This window comes from Peromyscus eremicus, chromosome 9, assembly GCF_949786415.1.
Source record: "Peromyscus eremicus chromosome 9, PerEre_H2_v1, whole genome shotgun sequence".
Lineage (NCBI taxonomy): Eukaryota > Metazoa > Chordata > Mammalia > Rodentia > Cricetidae > Peromyscus > Peromyscus eremicus.
This window is the reverse complement of record NC_081425.1, coordinates 51,516,465-51,538,549: the sequence shown is the minus strand read 5'-3', so window position 1 is coordinate 51,538,549 and position 22,085 is coordinate 51,516,465. Positions and strand designations below refer to the sequence as shown.

The 22,085-nt window shown below is 52.1% G+C and overlaps 2 protein-coding genes across 3 annotated transcripts; both read right to left on the bottom strand.

The window, feature by feature from the left end:
* Nucleotides 1-1,961: 1,961 nt before the first annotated feature.
* Nucleotides 1,962-7,203, bottom strand: Fgf17 (fibroblast growth factor 17). 2 transcript variants are annotated; one of them, XM_059274341.1, is made up of 5 exons: nt 7,169-7,203; nt 6,972-7,008; nt 4,057-4,234; nt 3,690-3,796; nt 1,962-2,255 (listed from the first exon to the last, which is right to left on the bottom strand). In XM_059274341.1, the coding sequence occupies exons 1-5, from the start codon at nt 7,201-7,203 to the stop codon at nt 1,962-1,964; spliced, it is 651 nt and encodes a 216-aa protein (XP_059130324.1). The 2 variants fall into 2 exon arrangements, with proteins under 2 accessions (XP_059130324.1, XP_059130325.1); XM_059274342.1 differs by having other exon boundaries at nt 4,057-4,201.
* Nucleotides 7,204-13,040: 5,837 nt separating this feature from the next.
* Npm2 (nucleophosmin/nucleoplasmin 2) lies at nt 13,041-21,615 on the bottom strand. Its single transcript, XM_059274340.1, has 9 exons — nt 21,094-21,615; nt 20,607-20,744; nt 20,405-20,490; nt 20,191-20,313; nt 17,643-17,736; nt 16,209-16,390; nt 15,981-16,018; nt 13,367-13,400; nt 13,041-13,286 (listed from the first exon to the last, which is right to left on the bottom strand). The coding sequence occupies exons 2-9, from the start codon at nt 20,662-20,664 to the stop codon at nt 13,224-13,226; spliced, it is 678 nt and encodes a 225-aa protein (XP_059130323.1). The 5' UTR covers nt 20,665-20,744; nt 21,094-21,615; the 3' UTR covers nt 13,041-13,223.
* Nucleotides 21,616-22,085: the final 470 nt, after the last annotated feature.

Genomic DNA, 22,085 nt, shown 5'->3' with positions numbered 1-22,085 from the left:
CTAACCCAAGAGGAAGGGTGGGGGGTGGGCCAAGGCCCGGCTGGAGAGGCAGTCTAGAGTCTTAAAGAATGTCTCAAATTCCTGCCATAATCAGAGGGATCAGAGCCCCCTCCTTCTCAAAGTCCTCCCAGCCCCCCAAAGTCCCAATACTCCACACCTTGGGGGCCCCAACTCTTTGTCCTCAAGTAATTGCTGGGTGTTGCCCCAGTTTTAAAGTCCCATTGAACTCACCAGTTATCAGCTGCAGCCCCAGACCACCCGCCCTACACACACCCCAGAAAACTACCCCCAGCGCGTCCGGCGGTCTTCACTGGGATTAAGGCTCTTTGTGATAGGGGGACAGAAAAAAAGCAACCTGGTGAAAAGCAATTATGGCGAGCTGGAAGGAGAATGTCAATCCTAGGCCCGCGGGACCTCCCTCTTGGCTGTTGTCGGCTCCACCTTCTAAATGGCCCAGGGTTGGGGGATCAGGCCCTGTTCCAGCTCTGAGCTGGTTCCGTCTGCCGCAGCCCACCTCTGGTTCAGACTAAACCAGCGCCCCGGCCCTACAACTTCTGTTCTGGACTTTTTGAAAATAATTCTTGGGAGAAGTGGGAAGAAGGTTAGCTTTCATTCTTTTTCATCTCTCTTCATAATCCTCCGCCCCAACATTTTCCTACGAGGGGGAAACTGAGGCCGAAGTTTCCAGGAGCAGAAAGGAGGACTGAGAGGAGGGTCCCAGACACAATAACCTCCCCCTTGACAAGATTAAAAGCCGACGCACCGTAGGAAAGGCGGTTTTACGGCTCCCGCCCCCAGGCACACCTGGAAGCTCTGGGAAAGCCCACCCCAGAAGCTCGGTGGGGGCTGGGCGCCCTCCCCCTCCATTCCCAGCCTGCGGCCGCCTCTAATTGAGGCTTGCCCTCAGGTGTGGCCCCCGCCTCCGCCCCCAGTGGGGACCGGGGAGAACAAGGGGGCACATTCTCGACCCACCCGCTTCCGCTCGTCCCAGACCTCCTCCCCCCTCCCAGCCCTGCTCACCGGAAAAAAGCAATCTTGCTCCCCGAGAGGTGACTTCTGGCGTCCCCGGGCCGGGCTCCTGCCACCACCCCCCTCCCCCGGGCCTGGGCCCCACAGGACGCCTGTCCCCGGCCAGCGGCCGCTCAGGGCCGCGCCTAGGGGTTGGGTTTTCTTCTCTCCTACAGGTAACAGGGACGCGTCGCGTGAGCCTGGACATCGGAGCCCGCGGAGGGAGGGGCCGCCAGTCCCCCGGGCCTGGGCCAGCCTCGGCCTCCCCTGCACGGCACAGCGGGACGCGCTGGCTGCTGCACCTGTGTCCCCGGCGCCCAGCTTCCCCAGCTAGCATCTGACCTCTCGGTGCCGCCAGCCCCAGACACTTTGCAGCTGAGTTCTGTGCTCTGATTGCCCACTTTTCTTCAGCGGACCCGGTTGCAGGAAAATGGTTTTATTCTGGGGCTTGGGATGGGGAGGCAGGCCTGGGGCGAGAAATAGGAAGAGTGGCTGGTTTTTGTTTCTCTCTGTGTCTCTGGAAACAAAACCAAAAGTCCCTTCCTACTGTCTGGTCAGGGGTTTGGATATTTGGTTCAAACTGAGAGAGATGCTGGGAGCGAAATTTGAGAACAGTTCTGCAAGGCCTGAAATCTGCTGACCTGCCCACTTGTTTCAGGCGGACCCTGGGAGACAGGCGTTTTAGGTCAGGGAGACCCTATTTCTTTCCCCCAGGATCTGCCCCTGGCCTTAAAAGAGCCTGTTCCAGAGTGTGGTGCCCACCCTGGGGTACACAAGTACTGTTTTTTTTTTTTTTTTTCCCAGCTGGGGATTAGATGCTTCATGCCCTTTGGGTCCTTTTGGGGTCTGGCTCCCCACCGTCCACCCCAGCCCCCATCTTTGGATGAGTTAGAGAAGAGAGAGAAGGCTGCTGAGGGGCATCTACCCGGCATTGCTCACTATGGCCTCCCTGACTACGTTTGGGGCTGGGGCCTCCGAGTACGCTTGGTTCTGCGGGTGGGGGCCGAGCCCACAAACTCGAACTGCTTCTGCCTCTCGGCATGGTTGGGGAAAGGCAGCTGGCCCTGGTAGAGGCGCTTGATGAAGTGGGCCTCTCGCTGGTTCTGGCGGCTTCGGGAGGCCTGGCGCGGCCGGCCCTGCCGAGTGAAAGCCATGAACCAGCCCTCATGCCGGGCGTTCTGGAAGGCTGTGTAGTTATTCTCCAGTACGATCTCGGTGAACACGCAGTCTTTGCTCTTCCCACTCGGCTATGGAAGAAAGGAGCAGAGGAGGGGAATTTGTCCACTCACCCTGGCTGAGTTGTCTGCCTTTGGGCCTTTCTGCAGGACCCAAGTGGGAGCAAGGAGTCATTTGTGCCCAAGCAGCTGTGAGATGGGCACCTTGGGTAGGGAGGCCGCAGTGAGCGGTGCACACCGGCTGTGCTTGGAGTCAGCGGTGGACTTAAATCATTCAGCATTTGTGTCCCTTGAGGAAGCCTCGAGAAGGCACTCAAGGCACTCATTTGGGGAATTCAGTTTCCCCAAATGTAGGGTCAAGATCAGGGTAGAAAGAAATTCAGTGCTGGGGGTGGGGGGCGTGGACATGGCTCCTGAGAATTCTATGCTCTCTGAGTGAAAACTGTCACAGGGCGGAGAGAGGGATCAGAAAGAGCCAGCCGGACACTTGACCCCACATGCCTTGCTTTCTTACAGGTGAGAAGTGCGAGGGTACTCGGTGAGCACCAGTCAGAGCTAGAAGTCCAGACCGGGCAATTCTAAAGGGAGTGCAGTGCTCTGTACCCACAGTGCTTTGAGGCTTCACCAGTTAGAGCTTAGTATGCATCTTGCTAGTCACTGTCCATGAACCCCACTGAACTCAGGAGAACTTCTACCATACAACTTGTAACCCTGATCCCGTTTTAGCCCTCCACATGGGCTGCCACACCAACACATCACAGGCAGTATCCTGTAGTGGACAGATTCTTCCTGACCGCTGCTGGAGAAATAGTCCTTCTATCAGCACCAGATTCCTGTGGACCCTCTGTCACTTCAGCAGGCCAGGAGCCACAAGGACCCCTTTAAATAGCGACTGGGAGGGGGAGAAGGGGGGGGCTAGAGAGATGGCTCAGTGGTTAAGATCACTGGTTGCTTTTCCAGAGGACCAACGTTTTGATTCCCAGTACCCACATGGAGGCTAAAAGGTGTATCTCCAGTTCTCAGGGGTCAGACACCCTCTTCTGGGTTCTACAGGCCTGTGGTGGTGCAGACACACGTGCAGGCGAAACACCCATACACATACGAGAAAAAGAAATAGTTTAAAAAATTAATAGAGACCCGGAGCGATGGTTCATTGGGTACGAGCACTGGCTGCTCTAGCAGAGGACCTGGGTTCAGCTCCCAGCACCCACACGGCAGCTCACAATCATCTGTAACTCCAGTTCCAGGGGCTCTGATCCCTTCTGACCTCCATAGGCATCAGGCACACATGTGGTACACAGACACACATGCCGGTTAAACACTCATACACATAAAGTAAAAACAAGTCTTTAGAAAAGGAAAAGAATTAAATCAATATTGGGGGGTGGGGTGATGGTCAAGCAAAGACCTCCCCCTGTTACCCAGGAGCCCCCCGCTTTAACCTTGCCCGCCCTTATTCTAGTAGGGAAGACACACCCGTCTGCTGCCCCGTGTCCCAGGCCTCACCTTCCCAATCAGTTTGCCCTTCTTGTTCATGCAGATATACTTCTCGCTCTCCGCCCCCTTGATGCGGACCCGGCTGCCAAACGTATCCGTCTCCACGATGAGCTTGGCTATGACGAGGGAAAAGAAGAAAGACCTTTGTCTATCGGCTGCTGGCTCAGGGATGTGCAAGGGGTCCCTTCCCCCCCCCCCCCCCAAGCAGCCTGTCTCTCAAAGTCAGGCCAAAGGGATGGTGTACTATCAGGCTGGCAGGACCAAGGGGCTTCCTCTACCCACCATACCTCAACTCCCCCAACCCAGGAGCTGGGAAGAAACCTGGAGGCTAGGCCGGGCAGGATCCAAGTGGTCTGGGGCAAGGGCCAGGTCTTACCGAACTTGTTGCCATCCTCAGCGGTGGCGGAGATACGATGCCCGGTGACTTGCACGTGCTTGCCACTCGTCCGGCTGTACAGCTGGTACTCACGGATTTGCCGCCTGCTCAGCTGGTCAGTCATGGCGCCCTGGTCCCTCACGTACTGGTTAAAATTAGGAGACGGGTGATTCTCCCCCTTTGCGGTTACCAAGGGAAAAATAGTGTCAATTTGCTTTGGGTGACACCACCATTGGTCCATCTGGGGAGAGGGGTAAGGAGGTGAGTGAAGTGGGGCTGGCTGGGTACCCTGCAGTGTAGGGTGCAAGGTGAAGCCTGCCTGTGGCCATGGTCTTCCCAGGAGGCTGCATGAACCAGTTGTGACTTTGGGGGACTTGTGGCTGTCAGTCTTGGGAAACACCGTGAGACAGCATACGTCTGCAGTAAGAGGTTGCTAGAAGAGACCTTCAAGGTTGTGTGTCCTGTCTCTGTGTTCTGTTGCATGGGACACACAACTGGTAGCCAGGACTCCTTGTTCTTTCTCAGGGGTCTTGGTTCCATTAATCAGGACCCCTAGATGCTCCCATCCCACCCCACTAGCCTTGAAAGGCCCCAACCCCAGCACATCTGCACAGAGCAGATGTGTTACTGACTTAACCACTGGAGGGCATTTGGGGGTCTCTTAGGCCCTTATCCATAGTGTCCTGGAGATCAGAGAGAGAAAGAAGAGTGAGAGAGAGAGAGAGAAAGAGAGAGAGAGAGAGAGAGAGAGAGAGAGACTTCCCTAGTGTATGGGGGTAGACGTAGCAGTAGAACGTGGTACCAGTGGCTGCTTTTGGGGTTCCCCTGCCGGCCGGGGGCAGTTACCTAGGTATTTGGTGGCCTGCCTCCTTGGGGGGCGAAAGGAGCCATTTCCACCGTGTATCAAAGCCTGTCCAGTACCATGTCTCCACATTGGGGCTCACCTTATCCAGCCTTACCTGAGTAGGACAGAAACCTTACTCACTGTCCTGTCTCCTCCAAGGTGCCCTTTAGGGTGACAGTTGCCAGCTGCTGGAGACAGGCTCATCTCAGCATGAAAGGCTGGTGTGGGCACAGCCCTTCCCTGTTCCTAATGCTCAATTCCACCTGTAATTATCTCAGGCCCGATCCACTGCAGAGCTAGGCCCAGCTCAGCATGTATTAGAGGCCACTCTCTCTTAGATAGAGGGGTGGGACATACCAGGGTGGTGGTGGTGGTGGTGAAGCCTTAATGTCAAGGCCAAGGTATAACCTGCTCAGAGTTGACCCCTTCCAATTCTTTCCATTCCCGGCACCAGTTCCTAAAGGTCAAGGGTTGCCAGGACTCTGGGAGATTAAGAACATCTTAGGGACCTACCATGCATCCCACCCTAGAGAAACTTGAGGCCGGCGTCTGTGGTGGGGAATATGTGGCTTCACCCTCACAGGCCTCCCTGCCAGGGGTGGGTTCCTGTCTATCTCAGCCTTAGCCTCCTGGCCCAGGTTCAGGATGTCCGCCCCACTTGGCGGGCAGCCTTCTCCTGGCAGTCTCTTCCAGGTCAGGGGCAGATAGCAGCCCCCCACCCCCAAGCCCCCTCCTCTCCTTGTCCCCCTTCAAGCCTTTCACAAAAGTAGCCCACGCCCTCCCCCACCCCCCACAGCCCACAGCCCACAAGTCCCTCTCCCACAGGACCTTGCCTGTTCCTTTCATGTTCCCGCTGTGGGGGGACCTCCCCTTCCACCACGGTAGACAGCTGCTTGTCACACAGCCCCTCAAGCATGGCTGTGGTTCAGCCTGTTGCCCCCCCTCCCAGGGGGGGCGAGGGGGCACTTCAAGGGGAAAGACAGCCTTGCCACCTTCCCTCAGTCCTGAATGGGGCCTCAGCCAGGCCATAAACGCCCAGGCCAGCGGCACCATTGTGCTAATTCCCTTTCCAGAACAGGTTGGACCCACCCCCAGACCCCTCCCTGCCAGGCTGGGGGCTTTCTTCTTACTCTCCCTAGATGTGTGAAGCAAAAGGCCTGGAACCGGCCAGAGCAAAAGGGGGGGGGGGAGGAAAAAGGAGGGTGTTGTCTCTCTCCCACCCCCCCACTGCTTCAAAAGCAGCCCCTTCCCACTCCAGAGAAAAGGCATTTACCTTAAAAAAAAAAAAAAAAAAAGTCCCCAGTGGATGGGAAGAGAAACAGGCCTCTGGCCTGGGAAAGCCAGGCCATCTCTCCCCAGAGCGGTTCTGGACCAGTGCATTTTAATAGCTGCATTTTTATGGGGGATCACAAAAAAGGGTCTGCGCCTCGCCTCGAGCTGGGGGCTGGGGGGTGGGTGGGAGGTGTGTGTGGGGGGAGTGTGGAGAGGTAAACCCCGAGTTCCGTCCCAAACAAACCTTTAGGCTTGACCTAGGAACTCTATAGGTAATGGGTCTCCCTATCTAATTGGATACTCCAGCTGTGCCCGAGTCCCTGGCCACCTATGGTCCAAGCATGTTGGGAAGAGCAGATGGTGGGTGAATGGACCGAATAAGTGGTTTCGAATCCAAACCCTCCAGGTACCGGCAGGCACAAACCTCACCTGAGCAGCCACCTCCACTGGCTTCTAACCGCTCCAGGGCTCTAGCCCTCAAGTATAAACACAATGCCCTTAACCATCCAGAAGCCCATCACAAAGGATGGAGAGAGTAGAGACCAACAGAAAGCCAGCAGGGTGGTTAGTAGGGCCCAAGAGGCAAACCTCAGTCTGTCTGCCTTCCTTCCTGCTTCAGCCTGTCCTCCAACCCATCTTCTAAACTGATGATCCTCCAAACCTCAGCACTTGTTGGGTAGGGAGAGGCTGGTCCTGCCTCCCCTCCTTTGAGGTGAGGTGGGAAGGGTGTGTGTGTGTGTGTGTGTGTGTGTGTGTGTGTGTGTGTGTGTGTAAGGGGGGGCTAGGTAGGGGTGCCTACCTGCGTTTGACAGCAGAGAATCAGTAGCTGCAGGCACCTGTTTGGGGAGACAAGGCAGTTCCAGGTGTGGGCACCCCCGGGCACGCCCGTCCCCCACCTTTGTCTTGCCCCACCTGCCCGACGGTAGTCCCAGGGAGGTATAATATTCCTGGGGCTGGAAATGGCAAAAGAACTCCAGTCGCAGGCAGCACACTTACAGAGTAAGGTTAGGCAGCAGGCGGGCGGCTCCCATCGCCGGAGAGACTTCTTGGGGCGGTTGCCCCTCTGCCCCCCAAACTCAGGAGCGGATGTGGGCAGACCCCTGGGGCAGAGTCCCAGAGAAGCCAAGGTCTCTCGGAGCCACAGGTTTTCAGGGATGAAAGGAGACGGAGGGAAAAGAGGAAGCTAGCCGAGGGGGGATGCGGGAGGGGGACGTAATTGGGAGACTGAGGTGCGAGGTGTCCACCTTCCGGGCCAGTGAGGCTGCGAAGCTGGAGCTGGTCCGATTGGCGTACTCGCACCCTTGGGCTGCCAACCTCGGGCGGGGGTCCCCGGGCGCAAAGGATGGAGCTACGGGAGTGTCCTCTATCAGGAGGCTGGTCCCTGCGATCTCTTCTGATTTATTCCTGACCCGCACGGACCTGCCGGCCTCGGTGAAGTGCAGGGCGTGGGGCAGGCACAGGGAGGGAGGCGCCTTGCCCTCCCCCTCTCAGGGTCAGCCGCTCCCGCCCTCAGGTTTGATGCCCCAACCTCATCTCCTTAAGAATGAGCTGCAGGTACCGAGCTGGGGCTGGGGTCTCGAGTTCTGGCTCGTGGTGGGAATTCCCAGAAGCAGCCTTAAAAGGAGGAGCCTCCCTCCAGGGAGCAGGGGTGGGCTTGGCTTGAGAGGCTGCTGGCTCGGCTTCTCTGCTGTCACCCCTTGCCACCAGGAAGGAGGGGTAAAGGCTACGAATCGAGGGTGCAACAGGTTGGGGCCAGAGGTGGGGGGGAGTCAGGCAGGTGTAGCTAGGGGTTTTGGAAGGATCTCAATGGTCACGAAAACTGGTCTGAGACGGAGACCCCAAGGAGAGTGGGAGTCCCTTTTGCCTGGACCTCCACGCGCAGTTTATGGAAAAATGGGACAGCCATTGGAGTATTGGAGGACCAAATGAGAGGAGAGTGAGCCAGCGTGGAAATCCCTAAGACGTCTGGGCCTTATTTTGGGCTTGAGACCCAGCCTTAGGCTCCCAGGCCCCTTCCACCAGCGTCCCCTAGCAGTTGGGATGCAGTGCCCAACAGCAGGGCATTAGACCCCTAGTCCCACATAGCTGGGTACCCCAGCCAGCTATTAACTGCAGTTTGCTGATAGGAAACAGGCACACGGGGAAGTAATTTGCTCAGAATAAGCCAGCTGGTGATTGAAGGAGCCACATTTCCAGAATCTAGGCTCTTTATGTTCCCTGGAGTTGTGACCTCACTCCCCAGGGTCTAGCCTGCCACTGGCTTTATTATTACTATAGGGCTCAGAGACCATACTGAGTTTTCTTTTCTTTTCTTTCTTTCTTTATTTTTTCTGAGACAGGGTTTTATTATGCAGCATCAACTGGCCTGAAATTCACTGTAGACGAGGCTTGCCTCCAATTCAGACACCCACCTGCCTCCATCTCCCTAGCGTTGTGATTAAAGGTGTGCGCCATGGAACTGGACGGGTTTAACTGGACTGGAATGTGACAGACAGCCGAGGTTCTGAAAGTTGGTGACTAGTTCTCTCTTTACAGAAAGGTTAGCGGGTGGTGAACTGGAAGGAGGAGCGGTTTGGGGCGAACTACGCGTCTGAATGAGCTCTGGCTCCCTGGAGTTCACAGAGCAGCATGGAGGTGGATTTATTTGCCGTTTAAAGAGCTGACTGGGAAGGTGACACTCTCCCCTCCAGCTTCCTTCTCACCTCTCCGAGTTCCAGCAATCCACAAAGTGGTCTGCCATTCTGCACCGCCCCCCCCCCCCCCCACACACACAAGCAAGCTAGCAGTATACCTTCCCCTGTTCCCCAACCACCGGCTCAGCCCCGCTCTAAAGCAGGGCCCTTTAGGGCTCCACCTTCTCTTCTGCAGACTTAGACTCAAAATGCCTCTGCAGGGGGCCTGGGAGTGAATTGGAAGAGGTGTTTGAGAAGGTGGGAATTACCAGGGGGAGTTGAGGGATTTGGAATCAAATTTAAAGAAAGTTAGAATTGGGGACTGGCTGGGATGTAGCTCAGTTGGTGGAAGACTGGCCTAACATTCATGAAGTTTTGGGTCCCATCCTTAGCACTGCTTAAACCAGGTGTCATTGAAGTCTGTAATCCCAGTACTCCAGAGGCTGAAAGCAGCTGGGGATCAGTTCAAGGTCATCATCAACCTTGGCTACAAAGCAAGTCTGAGGCCAGCATGGGATATGAAACCATATCTTTAAAAAAAAAGGAGTGGGGGGGAACTGGAGTGATGGCTTAGTGGTTAAGAGCACCAACTGCTCTGCCAGAGGACCCAGGTTCAATTCCCAGCACCCACATGGCAGCTAACAACTGTCTGTAACTCTAAGATCTGACACCCTCATACATGCATACACCAATGCACATAAAATAAAGATAAATAAATTGTTAAAAAAAAAAAAAAAAGGCAGAGCCGGGCAGTGGCGGTGCACGCCTTTAATCCCAGTACTCTTGAGGCAGAGGCAGGCAGAGCTCTGAGTTTGAGGCCAGAGCAAATTCCAGGACCGCCAGGACTACACAGAGAAATCCTGTTAAAACTAGAAGGTAAATGATACTCCATGTCTAACGGCAAGTTACCTCGTGGCTGGGCCAAGGGGCCAAGGACCGTGCCCAGCACGGTACAGTGCAGCAACACAGTTTGATGTTCTTGGAAGCAGCTCCAGCCCTCTCACCTCTCAGCCCTGTTGGACACACCTCTGCCTCCCACCCTGCAACGTTTCCACCTTCCACATTCTTGTGATCTTTGGAGACTCACTCCAGTTTCCGCCTGCTTCAGGGAAACTTACCCCCTCTCTCTCCATTAGACTCATATGACCTAACTAGCTCCCAGGCAGGGTGTATATATATTTTATATATATTTTAAACAGTAAAATATTTTCTCTGTAGAAAATAGTATAAATGATAACATTTCCCAATAAGCCCTTTTAAGCCAAATGATAGCTGAATTCTACATATAAATATTGATTAGATTCTGGGACACAGAAGAAACCTATCTTAATCTGTTCAGAGAGTTATGTTTTACTTAAGTTGTATATGTAAGATTTCTATTCATCTTCCCCTTCACTGTTTGTTTGATTTACGGCAGACATTTTTCTATAGGCTAATCCATAATCTAAAAATATTTTAGCCTCCCCTCCTGAAAGTACGGCCAGCATTTTCTTTCATCAGCTTGATACAGTACAAATTCTTATCCTAATAGTGAAATGTTTCACTAAAGCTCCAGGCAGGGTGTTTAAAGGCCACTCCACCTGAATTCAATCCAAGGCATCAGGTGGGCTCACAGGTAAGAGGGCTCAGGTGCATGGAGGAGACAGCTAGAGACTTGGAATTCAATGGTGATCGTGTCGGCTGTACGCAGAAGACAGGCATGGGCCATCAATACCTAGTGCCTTGAGCTCATTCGCCTGGAGGCAGAACTGCTCAAGGCTTCTGAGCCTGCGCACCTGTTTCCTGTCACTGGGGACAGGGCCTGTTGCCACTCGCTGGCTGGCCCCCTTAGTGCAGCCTAAGTCTCCATGGTAACAGATACCAGCAGTGAAATTTGGTCTTGAGGCTCGGCCAGAGTCTGGTACCAGAGGGATATGGGGCAGCCTGCTTTATGTGAGGAATCCTTGACTCCCTGTCCTTCATTACCTGGCACTTTCAGGCCCGGCTTTCAGGTTTGCTCTTGCTGTCTTGGGGGACGCAGTGTCCATCCACAAGTGGGAGGCAGCCTGGAGAGTGGGGGATGGGGACTGGCTTCTGGAGCTTACCTCCATCCCTTGCTGTGTGACTCGAAAAGTTCATTTCTTGCTAAATGGCGGTGGCGCACGCCTTTAATCCCAGCGCTCGGGAGGCAGAGGCAGGCGGATCTCTGTGAGTTCAAGGCCAGCCTGATCTACAGAGCAAGATCCAGGACAGTCCGGGTTGTTACACAAAAACCCTGTCTCGAAAAACCAACTCCTCACCCCCCCCCCCAAAAAAGTTCATTTATCTGGTTCCAGGTTCTCTTTTAGAAAAAGGAAATGGCTGCTACTATGTCAGTTGAGACAAAGGACTCATGCTGCCAAGGAGGGAAAGGAGGACTCAGTTTACCTAACCTCTGGCAGACTTTCTCCCCTGATGGAGTGAGCTGAGGGGAGGGAGGGTTTGTGAACATTTATGGGGGGGCATTGAGAGGTGCTAAGCAGAGTGAGAGGTGGCTACCAACATTCTAGTTATTCTCCACCCCTTAGTGCCAAGTCCAACACCTCCAGCTGGGGCTGTCTCACACCCGTGCCCTACAGCCCAGCTGCAGTAAGCACAGCCCATCTGCAGACCTACCACCTGCCTCAGCCTAGGCATCCTTTTCCTGTAGGAACACGGGGTGGGGTGGGGGGGTCAGGACAAAAAAGGCACCCCTAGCAATGTGGACTGAGATCTGACCCTATTTCAGACCTGCAAATCCCGTCGGTCAGGTGGTCCACTGCTGTACCTGTTGGTCAGTCCCGGGGGCATATCTGGTGTATTTAAGTGCCCCTGTATGTAGAGACTTGCCCGGGGCTGCAGGAGGGAAGAAGCCCCTGCTCTGTCTGCACCTAGCCATCGATAAGCTTCCCTCACACAGACGACTGCCCCCAGGCCCTGCCCTCAGCTTGCAAGATTTCCTGCATGCTGGCAGGAAGTCCTCCTCCTCCTATCAGAGGTCAAAAGCTAAGGCTCTGAGGCCAGGCTCTCTAGCTCCCCCTTCCGCTCCCTGACTTAGGTGCAGGCTCTGCTTGGGTTTTCTCATTTAGGAAGTGAAGCTGACATCACCCACCTCCGGGACTGGTTGTGATGGTTAAAGGGGTGAGTCTGGGGACAGTGTGCACAGCTTGGGCTTGGAGCGACTGCTGCCATGGCAGCCTTCCTTCAGGATGGGCACCTGGAGCCTTCTCCTGCTTTAGACCAGCTGCATTCACAGGAACTAGCTCCCCCGTCCCTTTCACATCAGCTGCCTGTTCCCAGGAGCCTCCTCAGACCTCTCAGTTCCCTGTTTCCCTTCCTCCAAAGCATTTTCCAGGGACCAAGATCATGGCATTGGCTCTGTGCCACCACCAGGCTGCAGGTGACTTGAACGGGAGTGGAGGTGGGCTTGGCTCTCCCATACCTGAGACCGACACCAGTGAGCCAGGCTGGATGAGCATCATCTGCGCCAAGGGCCAAGGAGCTCAACAGGAGATGAATCGACCTCCTGGGACTCATCCATGGGGGTCCTGGGCAGCTCTTGCCGGCTTGTTTCTGGCCTGGCCTCTAGGGATGCTGGGGTGGGGCAGGAAGAGCCCAGTACAGGTTCCTCCTCTGGGATTATCTTGTGTTCCACTCAGATCAGGGATGAAGGCTTAGCCACCCCTCAGTGAACAGGCTCCAAAGCTACCTCAGCATGCTAATGAGGCCAGAGAGTCAGAGCCACGCAGTGGTCCACCCACTGTTTTCCAACTCTTGGCAGCCTCACCCTGTCACAGGCCTGTGTCCTGGTAAGTGTCATATGAGCCTTAGTCTCAACTGTAGTAGCCTAGGATGTCCCCCAGTGGGTGTCCCATTGGTGACAATTGCCTGAGAAGAGCAGAGAAACGGAACAGAGTTTGGGCCTGGGTCAGGCCCTTCCTGGTAGCAAAAGCTGGTTGGGTCCTCGAGTTCTGTCCTTGTAAACCTCATCTGCCTCAGCTCATTGATGACAGGGCTGAGGCCAGATGCCTAGGCCTCCACTCAACCCTGGGGTGGAAACCTAGCAAGAGAAGCATGGGGCCAGTTTCTTGCTGGCGGTTGCCCTCTGCTGGGCACATGAGCTAGCGCAGCCGCAAGGAGACCCACCCAGGGAAGAGGCTGAGGGAGGTTCTGATCATGCAAATTTTATTGTGGCTTAGGCTGGCTTGTGGGGGTTCTTCTCCAAGGGCCTCTTGAAACTGAAGGGCTGGGTTGTAGGGCTCCCGTGTGGCCCCCACAACACTTTATTACGTTTAGATTCAGGTGGAAGGGCTGGACAGCTGCACCAGAGCAGAGCTGGTAGACATCCTCTGGTGGACACAGGGGAGACCAAGGTGAGCTCCTCATTTCTTGAGTGCAGACTTCTTAGGTCTGAGTGTAGCTTTCCCCTGTGGAGACAAGGGGCCCTGAAGGTTTCCCCTTCTTCCTCCCCTCTCTCCCACCCTGGCAGCCTTCCCCAGGGCCAGCCCAGCTTTTCACTGCTCACCCTCTTCCTGGGACTCTTGTCCTGAGGGCTGGGCCTGGAGAGGAATAGGGACAGAGTGGGCAGGAGAGAGTGCGGCTTTATGCCCAGCCCTCCCAATAGCTGCCTGCAGGAGCAGAGCTGGGCAGTTCATCTAGACAGAGGGGCTGGCCCCTCAACCTGGTCGCCCCTCTGTTCTGCCCCTCTTGGTTTTATTAGTTTGTTTGCAATGCTAGGGATTGAACTTAAGTCTTGATGCATCCGAAGGAAACACTCCACCACTGAGCTATATTCCCAGCCCACGTTTGAGTCTAATTTTTTGTGGTGTTGGGGAAGGGAACAGACTTGGTTTCTAGCATGCTAGGCAAGTCCTTTGCCACTGCGCTCAGCTTCAGCTTTGCTTATTTCCTTTTTTATTCCATTTTTTTTGGGGGGGTCTGTGTAGTTTTGGTGCCTGTCCTGGATCTCACTCTGTAGACTAGGCTAGCCTTGAACTCACAGAGATCTGCCTGGCTCTGCCTCCCAAGTGCTGGGATTAAAGGCATGTGCCGCTGCTGCCGCCACCACCACCCGGCCTTATTCTGTCTCTTTAAGAGTGTGTTTTCTTTAGACTTCTATTGGTTTTCTTTCAAGTATAAAAAAAAAAAAAAAAAAAAAAAGAAAATGCCTTTTTTGCCTGGCAGTGGTGGTGGGTGGTGCATGCCTTTTTTTTTTTTTTTTTTTTTTTTTGAGATATACATGCCTTTAATCCCAGCACTGGGGAGGCAGAGGCAGACCTAGTCTACAGAGTAAGTTTCAGGACAGCCAGGGCTACACACAGAGAGAAACCCTGTCATAAAAAACAAAACCTGTTTTTCTAATAGGAGGGAGATAGTGATAAAAGGGTGGGAATATGGAGGATATAGGCTCAATGGGGGGTAGAGGTTCAATAGACAATATATACTTAAATATTTTTTCATTGTTTTTTGTTTGAGACAGGGTCTATCATGTAGCCCTGGATGTCCTGGAACTCACTATGTAGAAGATCAGGCTGGCTTAGAACTCAGAGAGCCACCTGCCTCTGCTTCCTGAGTGCTGGGATTAAAGGCATGTGTCACCATGATCAGCCTTAAAATATTTTTTCTTCTTCTTTCTTTTCTTCCTTCCTTCCAATTGTGGGACAGGTAGATTGAGGATTTTTTGGTTAGGCTGTGTTGTACAGGACCTTGGTACAGTTAAGAAGCTTGTTGACACGATCGTTGTGTTCATCTCTTGGGGTGGGGGATGCAGAAGAGATGTGTCCTCGGAATTACAAACTAGAGAGACTCCAGAACTCCCAGTGAATCTAAATCATGCTTCGGATGTTTGTCATATGAGTGGATTGTTGCTGCTCTGCCATTGCTGGCTTTAATCCTGAGCACAAGCCCAGTCTTGCTTTGGGACTTCCGTGCCTACATAGGCAGAGAGGGAAAGGGTCTCCACCTTCCTTTTAATTTTCTCAAAATATGCCATCATTGCAACCAATCTACCATTTAGCTCTTTAAACTACTCCAATATCTTGTCTAGACAAACCCCAGGTACACTGATCTTCATGTGCACCGGACCGTCCGTCCCGTGGCAACGGCTGTTTAGGGGACTCAGCAGTCGCTGCAGTTGGCGGAGGTTTGGACTGGATTAAGTTTGAGTTTCTGGTTAGCAGAGGCTTCCACAGCCTTGAGAACCGTAAGGCTTTGCCTTGGTGCATTTTCATATGGAGGGTCTCTAGTCTTGGGGGTTTTCTTTCTGGTACTCATTGTTCTATGTGCTGAGACTAGCGTTTTATTTCAGTTGGTCCAGATGAATAAACTGTCACTTAAATACATTTTAACAAGAGCTCATATAATACATTTTTCACTATAAATGCAATGTTAACCTCACTGCACATAATTTAGCAAACACATGAGAATTACTTATGTTTTTCATTATTTTCCAGTGTTAATCTTTTGCATCACTTTAGCCAAGCTGTTGCTAAAATACAAGACATGAAATGAACATGAGTCCATGCCCTATTCTCTTAATTCTATCCTTTTGGTTGTTAACCTGCTTCCAAAGCCTACTTATGTTCCATTTACCTTGCACCATGGAGAAGAAAAGAAAAAAAAAAAAAAGGACACTGTTTGGTCAACTCTTATTGGCAGACATTTTGAGTGCCACTGTTTCCAGGACTGTTGGGTAAGGCCAGTGTGAGTTTGAGTGTAGATCTTGACCTGTTTTTTTTTTTTTTTTTTAAATTTGAGGAAGGGAGGAATTACCTCAGGTAGTCAGGTCAGAAGGATAGTTCACGCTTTTCAAGGACTGTGCCAACCTCCAGAGCTGTTGAATCTACATGTGTGCATGTATGTAAACACATTGCCTGTATCCGCTTCCCAGGACTGTTTCAGTTCCTAGGGAGTTGAAGCAGGAGGATCACACGTCCACAGCCTGCCAGGGCTACACAGCGAGTTTAAGGCCAGCCTGGGCAACTTACTGATATCCTGTCTCAAACAAAACAAAACACCTAAACCAAGCAAACACAGAGTTTGGGGCTGTAACTCAGTGGTACCCTGTTTGCTTAACATGCCAGAAGCCTCAACTTCAATCCTTGGTGGTGGCCATAGTGGGAATTAAGGGTGGGAATTACCTTACTGCCTCCTCCTCTTCTTTTTCTACCTTTTTTTTCTGGGAACAAAAACCAAGTGTTATTTGAAGAGTTAACCCCAAGACCCAGAACCAGAACACATTCTTGAATACTGAGCAGTCCCAACTGTGACATGCAGAACTTTAGTAGTGATGGCCTTGGCTGGTCCCAAATACCCAACCTGGGAGGCCCAGCTCAGGTCCTGGTGCCTCATATCATTCCTTTCCCAACCTTAGCTGCGCTCATCTGCTTCTGGGGGGCCACCCTTTTGACTTGTTTGATAGGCGTCTCTTCTAGTGATATATCCACATCTTCATCTTCATCATCTTCCTCCTCCTCTTCCTCCTCCTCCCCCTCCTCCTCGCCATCTTCCTCATCTTCCTCATCATCTTCCCAGGGTATGTCTGAAGTCTCTGTAATGGAATGGGAAGTAGGCAGGAACAGGGCAGGGTGGAGGAAAACCGGAACATCTGAGCTACAGGGTTAATGCCTATTTCCTCCCCACCAACCCTTTCTGTTTGAAGTTTATCCCCAGACAAGCACTGGGGTGGAGAGGGTTCACCTTCTGCAGCAAGCCATATCCTTTCTGTCCCTTCCCCAAAGTAGGGGCCAGGGTGAGGCAAGGGACAGGAAATCTCCATGCAGGCTAGGGAAGGGAGGGCAGGCAGGAGGAGAATATGTGTTGAGAATTGGCTGGGACAAGGCTGAAGCTGGAGGAGCAGGGGAGGGAGATGTAGATGGTGGGGTTACAGTATGGCTTGGCCTTCTAAGGTTCATGTACTAGAAACTTGGTCCCCAGTGTGCCATGCTGAGGTGGAGGAACCTGTTCAGAGGTCTGATGTGAGGTAGATTTTTGTTGTTGTTGTTATTGTTTTTTGAGACAAGCTCTCTTTGTAGCCCTGGCTGTTCTGGAACTCACTCTGTAGACCAGGCTGGCCTCGAACTCACAGAGATCCACCTGCCTCTGCCTCCTGAGTGCTGGGATTAAAGGCGTGCGCCGCCAATCATCAGTCTGTGAGGTGGATCTTAAAGGTGACAACACGGTAAGCTGCCTAAGTTGTAGCCCATGTTATCACTCTGGCTTCATACTTACTAGTAAGCCCATCTTTGAAATGCTTCCAAATACTAGTTATAGTTAAGAGCTGCTCTTTCTTTTCTTTTTTTTTTCTTTTTTTTCTTTTTTAAAGATTTATTTATTTATTATGTATACAGAAGAGGGTGCCAGATCTCACCACAGATGGCTGTGAGCCACCATGTGATTGCCGGGAACTGAACTCAGGACCTCCGGAAGAGCAGTCGGTGCTCCCAACCTCTGAGCCATCTCTCCAGCCCAAGAGCTGCTCTTTCTGGAGAGAGGGTCTTGCTATGTAGCACAGGCTAGCCTTGAGCAGAGATTACAGGCTATGCCACCATGCCCAGCAAGAGTCTTGGAAGACCCTGTTTACCCTACAATACCCTCTGAAGCTGAAACAAGGGCCACACCACTCTCACGACACAGCTGAGGCCTGAGGCCTACAGAAGACATGGAAAGGCAAGGGAAGAGTCAGGGCTACAGCCTCAGCACAGCCTTCTAGTTCAGGCTACTAGCAGCCATTTGTTAAAAAAAAAAAAAAAAAAAGTCAAGAATCTCTTGAGGCCTCAGCTACCTAGGACACATCAACTTACCATAACATTCATGGCCACAGAGGAACACAGGTCCTGAGCCAGCCCGGAGCCGGAAAGTCACTGGAGGACAAAGCTCCATACCTGTCATTGTGGCCTGTGGTGGGAAGGGACATCAGAGCAATGTAGAAGACACAGGTAACTCAGCCTGGCCCCTGGTAGGGGCTGGTCACACAATGCTGTCATCCCAGCGTTGAGGAGGCAGGAGGATTTTAAGTTCCAGCCAGTCTGGATGACAGGAGTGAGACCATGTCAAAACAAAACAACCCCAAACACACAAATAACCCTCTTCCCAACATGACCACACATTGGGAATAAATCTCTTTTCTGAGGGATACAGAGTGGTGCACACCTGTATCCCAATACTTGGGAGGAGGGACCGCCAGGAGGACCATTGAGAGTCTGAGGCCAGTTTGGGCTACACAGACTTGGTCTCAAGGAACAACAAGAACCAGAAAACAAGAAGCAAACGAAAGAAAGGGAGACCATGCCAACTTGTGGGATGGTTCAGTGAGTGAAGGCACTTGCTGAGCAGGCCTGGCAGCCAGAGATCAGTCCCTGAACTCACAGAAGGCTTGATGAGAGAACCTACTCCACAAAGCTGTTCTGACTGCCACATGAGTGCTGTGGCAAGCCTGTTCACACACTCCCCATCTCCAGGAATCCTCAAGTAAAGAAAGATGTCAGGCTGGGCTTGGGAGGTAGAGGCAGGTGGATCTCTGTGATTTTGAGGCCAGCCTGGTCTACAGATCGAGATCCAGGACAGCCAGGGCCACACACAGTGAAACCCTGTCTCAAAAACCAGAAGTGATGCCAACATATTAAAGTGAATTGCGAGTTCACATGATCAAATAAGGAACCCAAAGGGCTCAAATGTTCTTCTACCAACGTAATGGTATGTTAATGGAATGATGGAGGAAGAACCTGGGATCAGGGGAGTCCAAACATTTGAGGGGCTGGAAAGAAGGGTTGGATATTAAGAGCACTGGCTGCTCTTCAAGAGGAGCTGAATTCAAGCTTCAGCAGCTACACAGTGTTTCACAGTCACCTGCAACTCTAGTTTCAAGGCCCTCCCCTGGCCTCTGTGGGAACCAGGTATGAATGTGCAGACATATGCAGGTAGAACACTCACGCATGTAAAATAAAACTAAGTCAAAATCTTTTAAAAAAAAGCATTTGAGGGCTAGAGAGATGACTCAGTGGATAAGAGCACTGGTTCTTCTTACAGAGGTCCTGAGTTCGATTCCCAGCAACCACATGGTGGCTCTCAACCATCTGTAATAAGAACTGGCGCCCTCTTCTGGCATGCAGGCAGAACACTGTATACATAATAAATAAATCTTTAAAAAAAAAAAAAAAAGCATCTGGCGACATTTAACTCCCTATTCCTGAATAAAAATAAAAACCTCAAAGCATGGGAGGACTAGATGGGGGCTTCACTCCTTTGGTGAAGTGGTGTTTGCCAATCACTTCATGGAGAGCCATCTTACATTAAGAAAGAGGAAAGATCAACTGTTCACATTTATCTAATTACAGTTCCCAATCACTCTGGAGTTTTGACTTTATAGCGATGCAGAAGTTAAACTTGTTTAGTAGGAAACACACCCGAATTCTGAACTTTGATCTTTTCCTAGGCCTGTCTAGCCAGGGCCATGGCAATGAGCACCATGATGCTCTCCCCACCCTGCTTTCTCAAAGGCGAACGAATGATGCTTCCACAGCAAAGCATGGCGCTGGACTAGGATGCTCCGCGGGATAGGCATAGTAAAAGCATTTCCCAATTACAACATTTTCAATTCACGAGCTCAATTTTAAGTCAGGCAGAATTTGTATTATACCAAAAGTCCTGGAGCAACGCAGTGAGGCTCTGGGAAGAGGAAAAAGGGCCCAGTGTGGTGGCATACACCCATCATCCCAGCACCAAGGAGGGTGAGGCGGAAACATTACAGGTTTAAGGCTATCCTGTGATACAACATGAGACCCTGTCTCAAACAAACAAGGGCAGGAGAGAGGGCTCAGCAGGTAAAAGCGCTTGCTGTCCCGAGTTCGATTCCTGGAACCTACAACAGGAGAGACAACTTCTTGAAAGTTGTGATCTCCACATATGCTATGGCACATGTGCCTAAACACACACACACACACACACACACACACACACACACACATACTCCCCATCTCCAGTGCATTTTTAAAAACCTCCGAACTACAAACCTGTTATTCACAAACAACGATGAACTGTGGACAGTATGAGATACCAGAAGGAAGAGAACTTCTAGACACATAACCCAAATATAAGCTACCGACGATGTCTTGGCGACTAGTAGTAAATGGCTTGAACACGACACTGTTGGGGAGGATATTTGGCTCGTTCATGTTTGCAAGGCTCTGGGGAGCAGGAATTGGGATGGATCCCCACTGTGGCCAGGGCCATACTGCCTTTCTAGCATGGCTATAAGCCCAGGGCATGAAGGCACCCACATTTACGTCCAGGCCCATTGGAGGATGAAGCTAGGCAGTGATCGCTTCCTTGGGCCTAAAGGAAGAGACTCACCATAGGTAGGACGGAGGCCCTCAGCGAGGCAATGGTGACTGGTAATTTTCTGTCTTCCTGGTTGGCTGAGGGCAGGACTTCCACACGATTCACCTCCTCTTTGGCTTTCTCCCCTAAGCAGACCTGAGGAGGGTGATGGGAGAAAGCTGTTATCTGTTGAGGCCAGAGAAGCACGCTTGTTCCAGCCTTCTTCCCCTTTTTGGGAGGCACCTACCGTGCTGAGCAACAGTCTACAGCTGTCCTTCTTTTCCCCTTGGGGTCTAAAAGTGCAAGTCAGCCTTTCGTGATTGAGCTCACCGCCTGCATAGAGAAGACGGCAGTGTGGGGCTGGGGGGCTCATGGTTTCCCCCCACGTTAGGGGCACAGCACCCCAGCAAGCCCATTCCACTTTTGCTGGGGACAGCCTTAGCCCTTACCCCAGAGTATGAGCTTTGCTGTGTTTTCTGTCCCACTGCTGATGCTCTGGCGACTCATGCTGCTTTGCTGAGTGGCTTTGTGGTGGTAAGGTAGGGTCTTGGGTCCCTGGTTTGGAGCTCAGCTGTTATCACTGCCTCCTGAGTAATGTAAGGAAGACTTACTTGAGGCCTGGGGAATTGTGGCTAGAGTAATAGCCATTGAAAACTCGTGAGGCCAAGGCCAAGTCATTCCCTGCCTCCCCCTCCCCCCCCAACAGATCAGAGCATCCCTAGACCTGAGACAGAAACACTCAAAACAGCAGAGGAGAGATAGGTGATTTTGTGTAACCCAAGTCTGGAAGCTTGCTGAGATGATCTGACTGCCCTTGGGGCCCCTCCCAGAATCCCAGTGTGGAGAGGGAGGAGACGCCAGGGTATGTGCTCGGTTGGATCCACGTCCCACTCACGCCCTGCTCAGGCTTACTGTGGGGCCAGCCATGAGTCTTACCTCCAACTGCAGGTTCTCATTTGGCTTCAGAACTTCACCCAAGGGCCAGCTTCCCACACCAGGCTTAAGAAGCCTGGGGAAGAGGAGGGGAGGGAGGTACCCAATTAGCCTTAAAGAAGTAGCCCTTCTTCCTTCCTTCCTCTCCTCCTGCCTGGAATCACCTGGCACTTGACTGCTGAGCATCACCGCCACTGTTTCCCATTGAGCAGGTCTAGGTGGGGCCAAGAGAATTTGCATTTCCTACCAGTTTCCAGGTGAAGCTGCTGCTGTTGGCCCAGAAAGAAGCCCTACTGGAGAACCACTGTTCCCAGCCAGTGGGGACTTACCACAAGAGAGGGTGTCTTTGCTACTTAGAGATGCCTTGCCATCTGGCAGGAAGCACCGGTACTGACTGTGGCATTTTCAAAGTGCCTGTCCAGTTATTAAAGTTGAGTTATTTGAGATTATTTTCTCATTAAGTTATAGAGGTTCTTTATATATACTGAGTATTTGTCTTGTGTCAAATATATGTATTCCAAAGATTTTTTTCACTCCAAATTTTGTATTGTCTCTTTTCCTTTCTCTCTCTCTCTCTCTCTCTCTCTCTCTCTCTCTCCCCCCTTCCTTCCTTTTCGAGACAAGGTCTTGTTATGTAGCAAGGCTGTTCTTGAACCCAAGGTTCTTTTGCCTTTCCCTCCCAAGTGTTGGGATTATAGGCGGGCACCACCACACCTGACTCTGATTTTAGCTTTGACTCGTAGGTGTATAATATATTTTGAGTTCACTTTTCTGAGATGGTGTTGTGATTGCTAAAGAAACTCCCTTTTATGCTAGGCACACATCCTGGTGCCCACTAGCTGTTTGTCTCTGACTCCAGTTCCTGGACGATAAGTTCCCAGGAACCCTGACTTAGTCACCCCCATGCAAAAATACACAACCCTGGCCCGGACTGGTGGTGCATGCCTTTGATCCCAGCCAGCACTTGGGAGGCAGAGGCAGGTGGATCTCTGTGA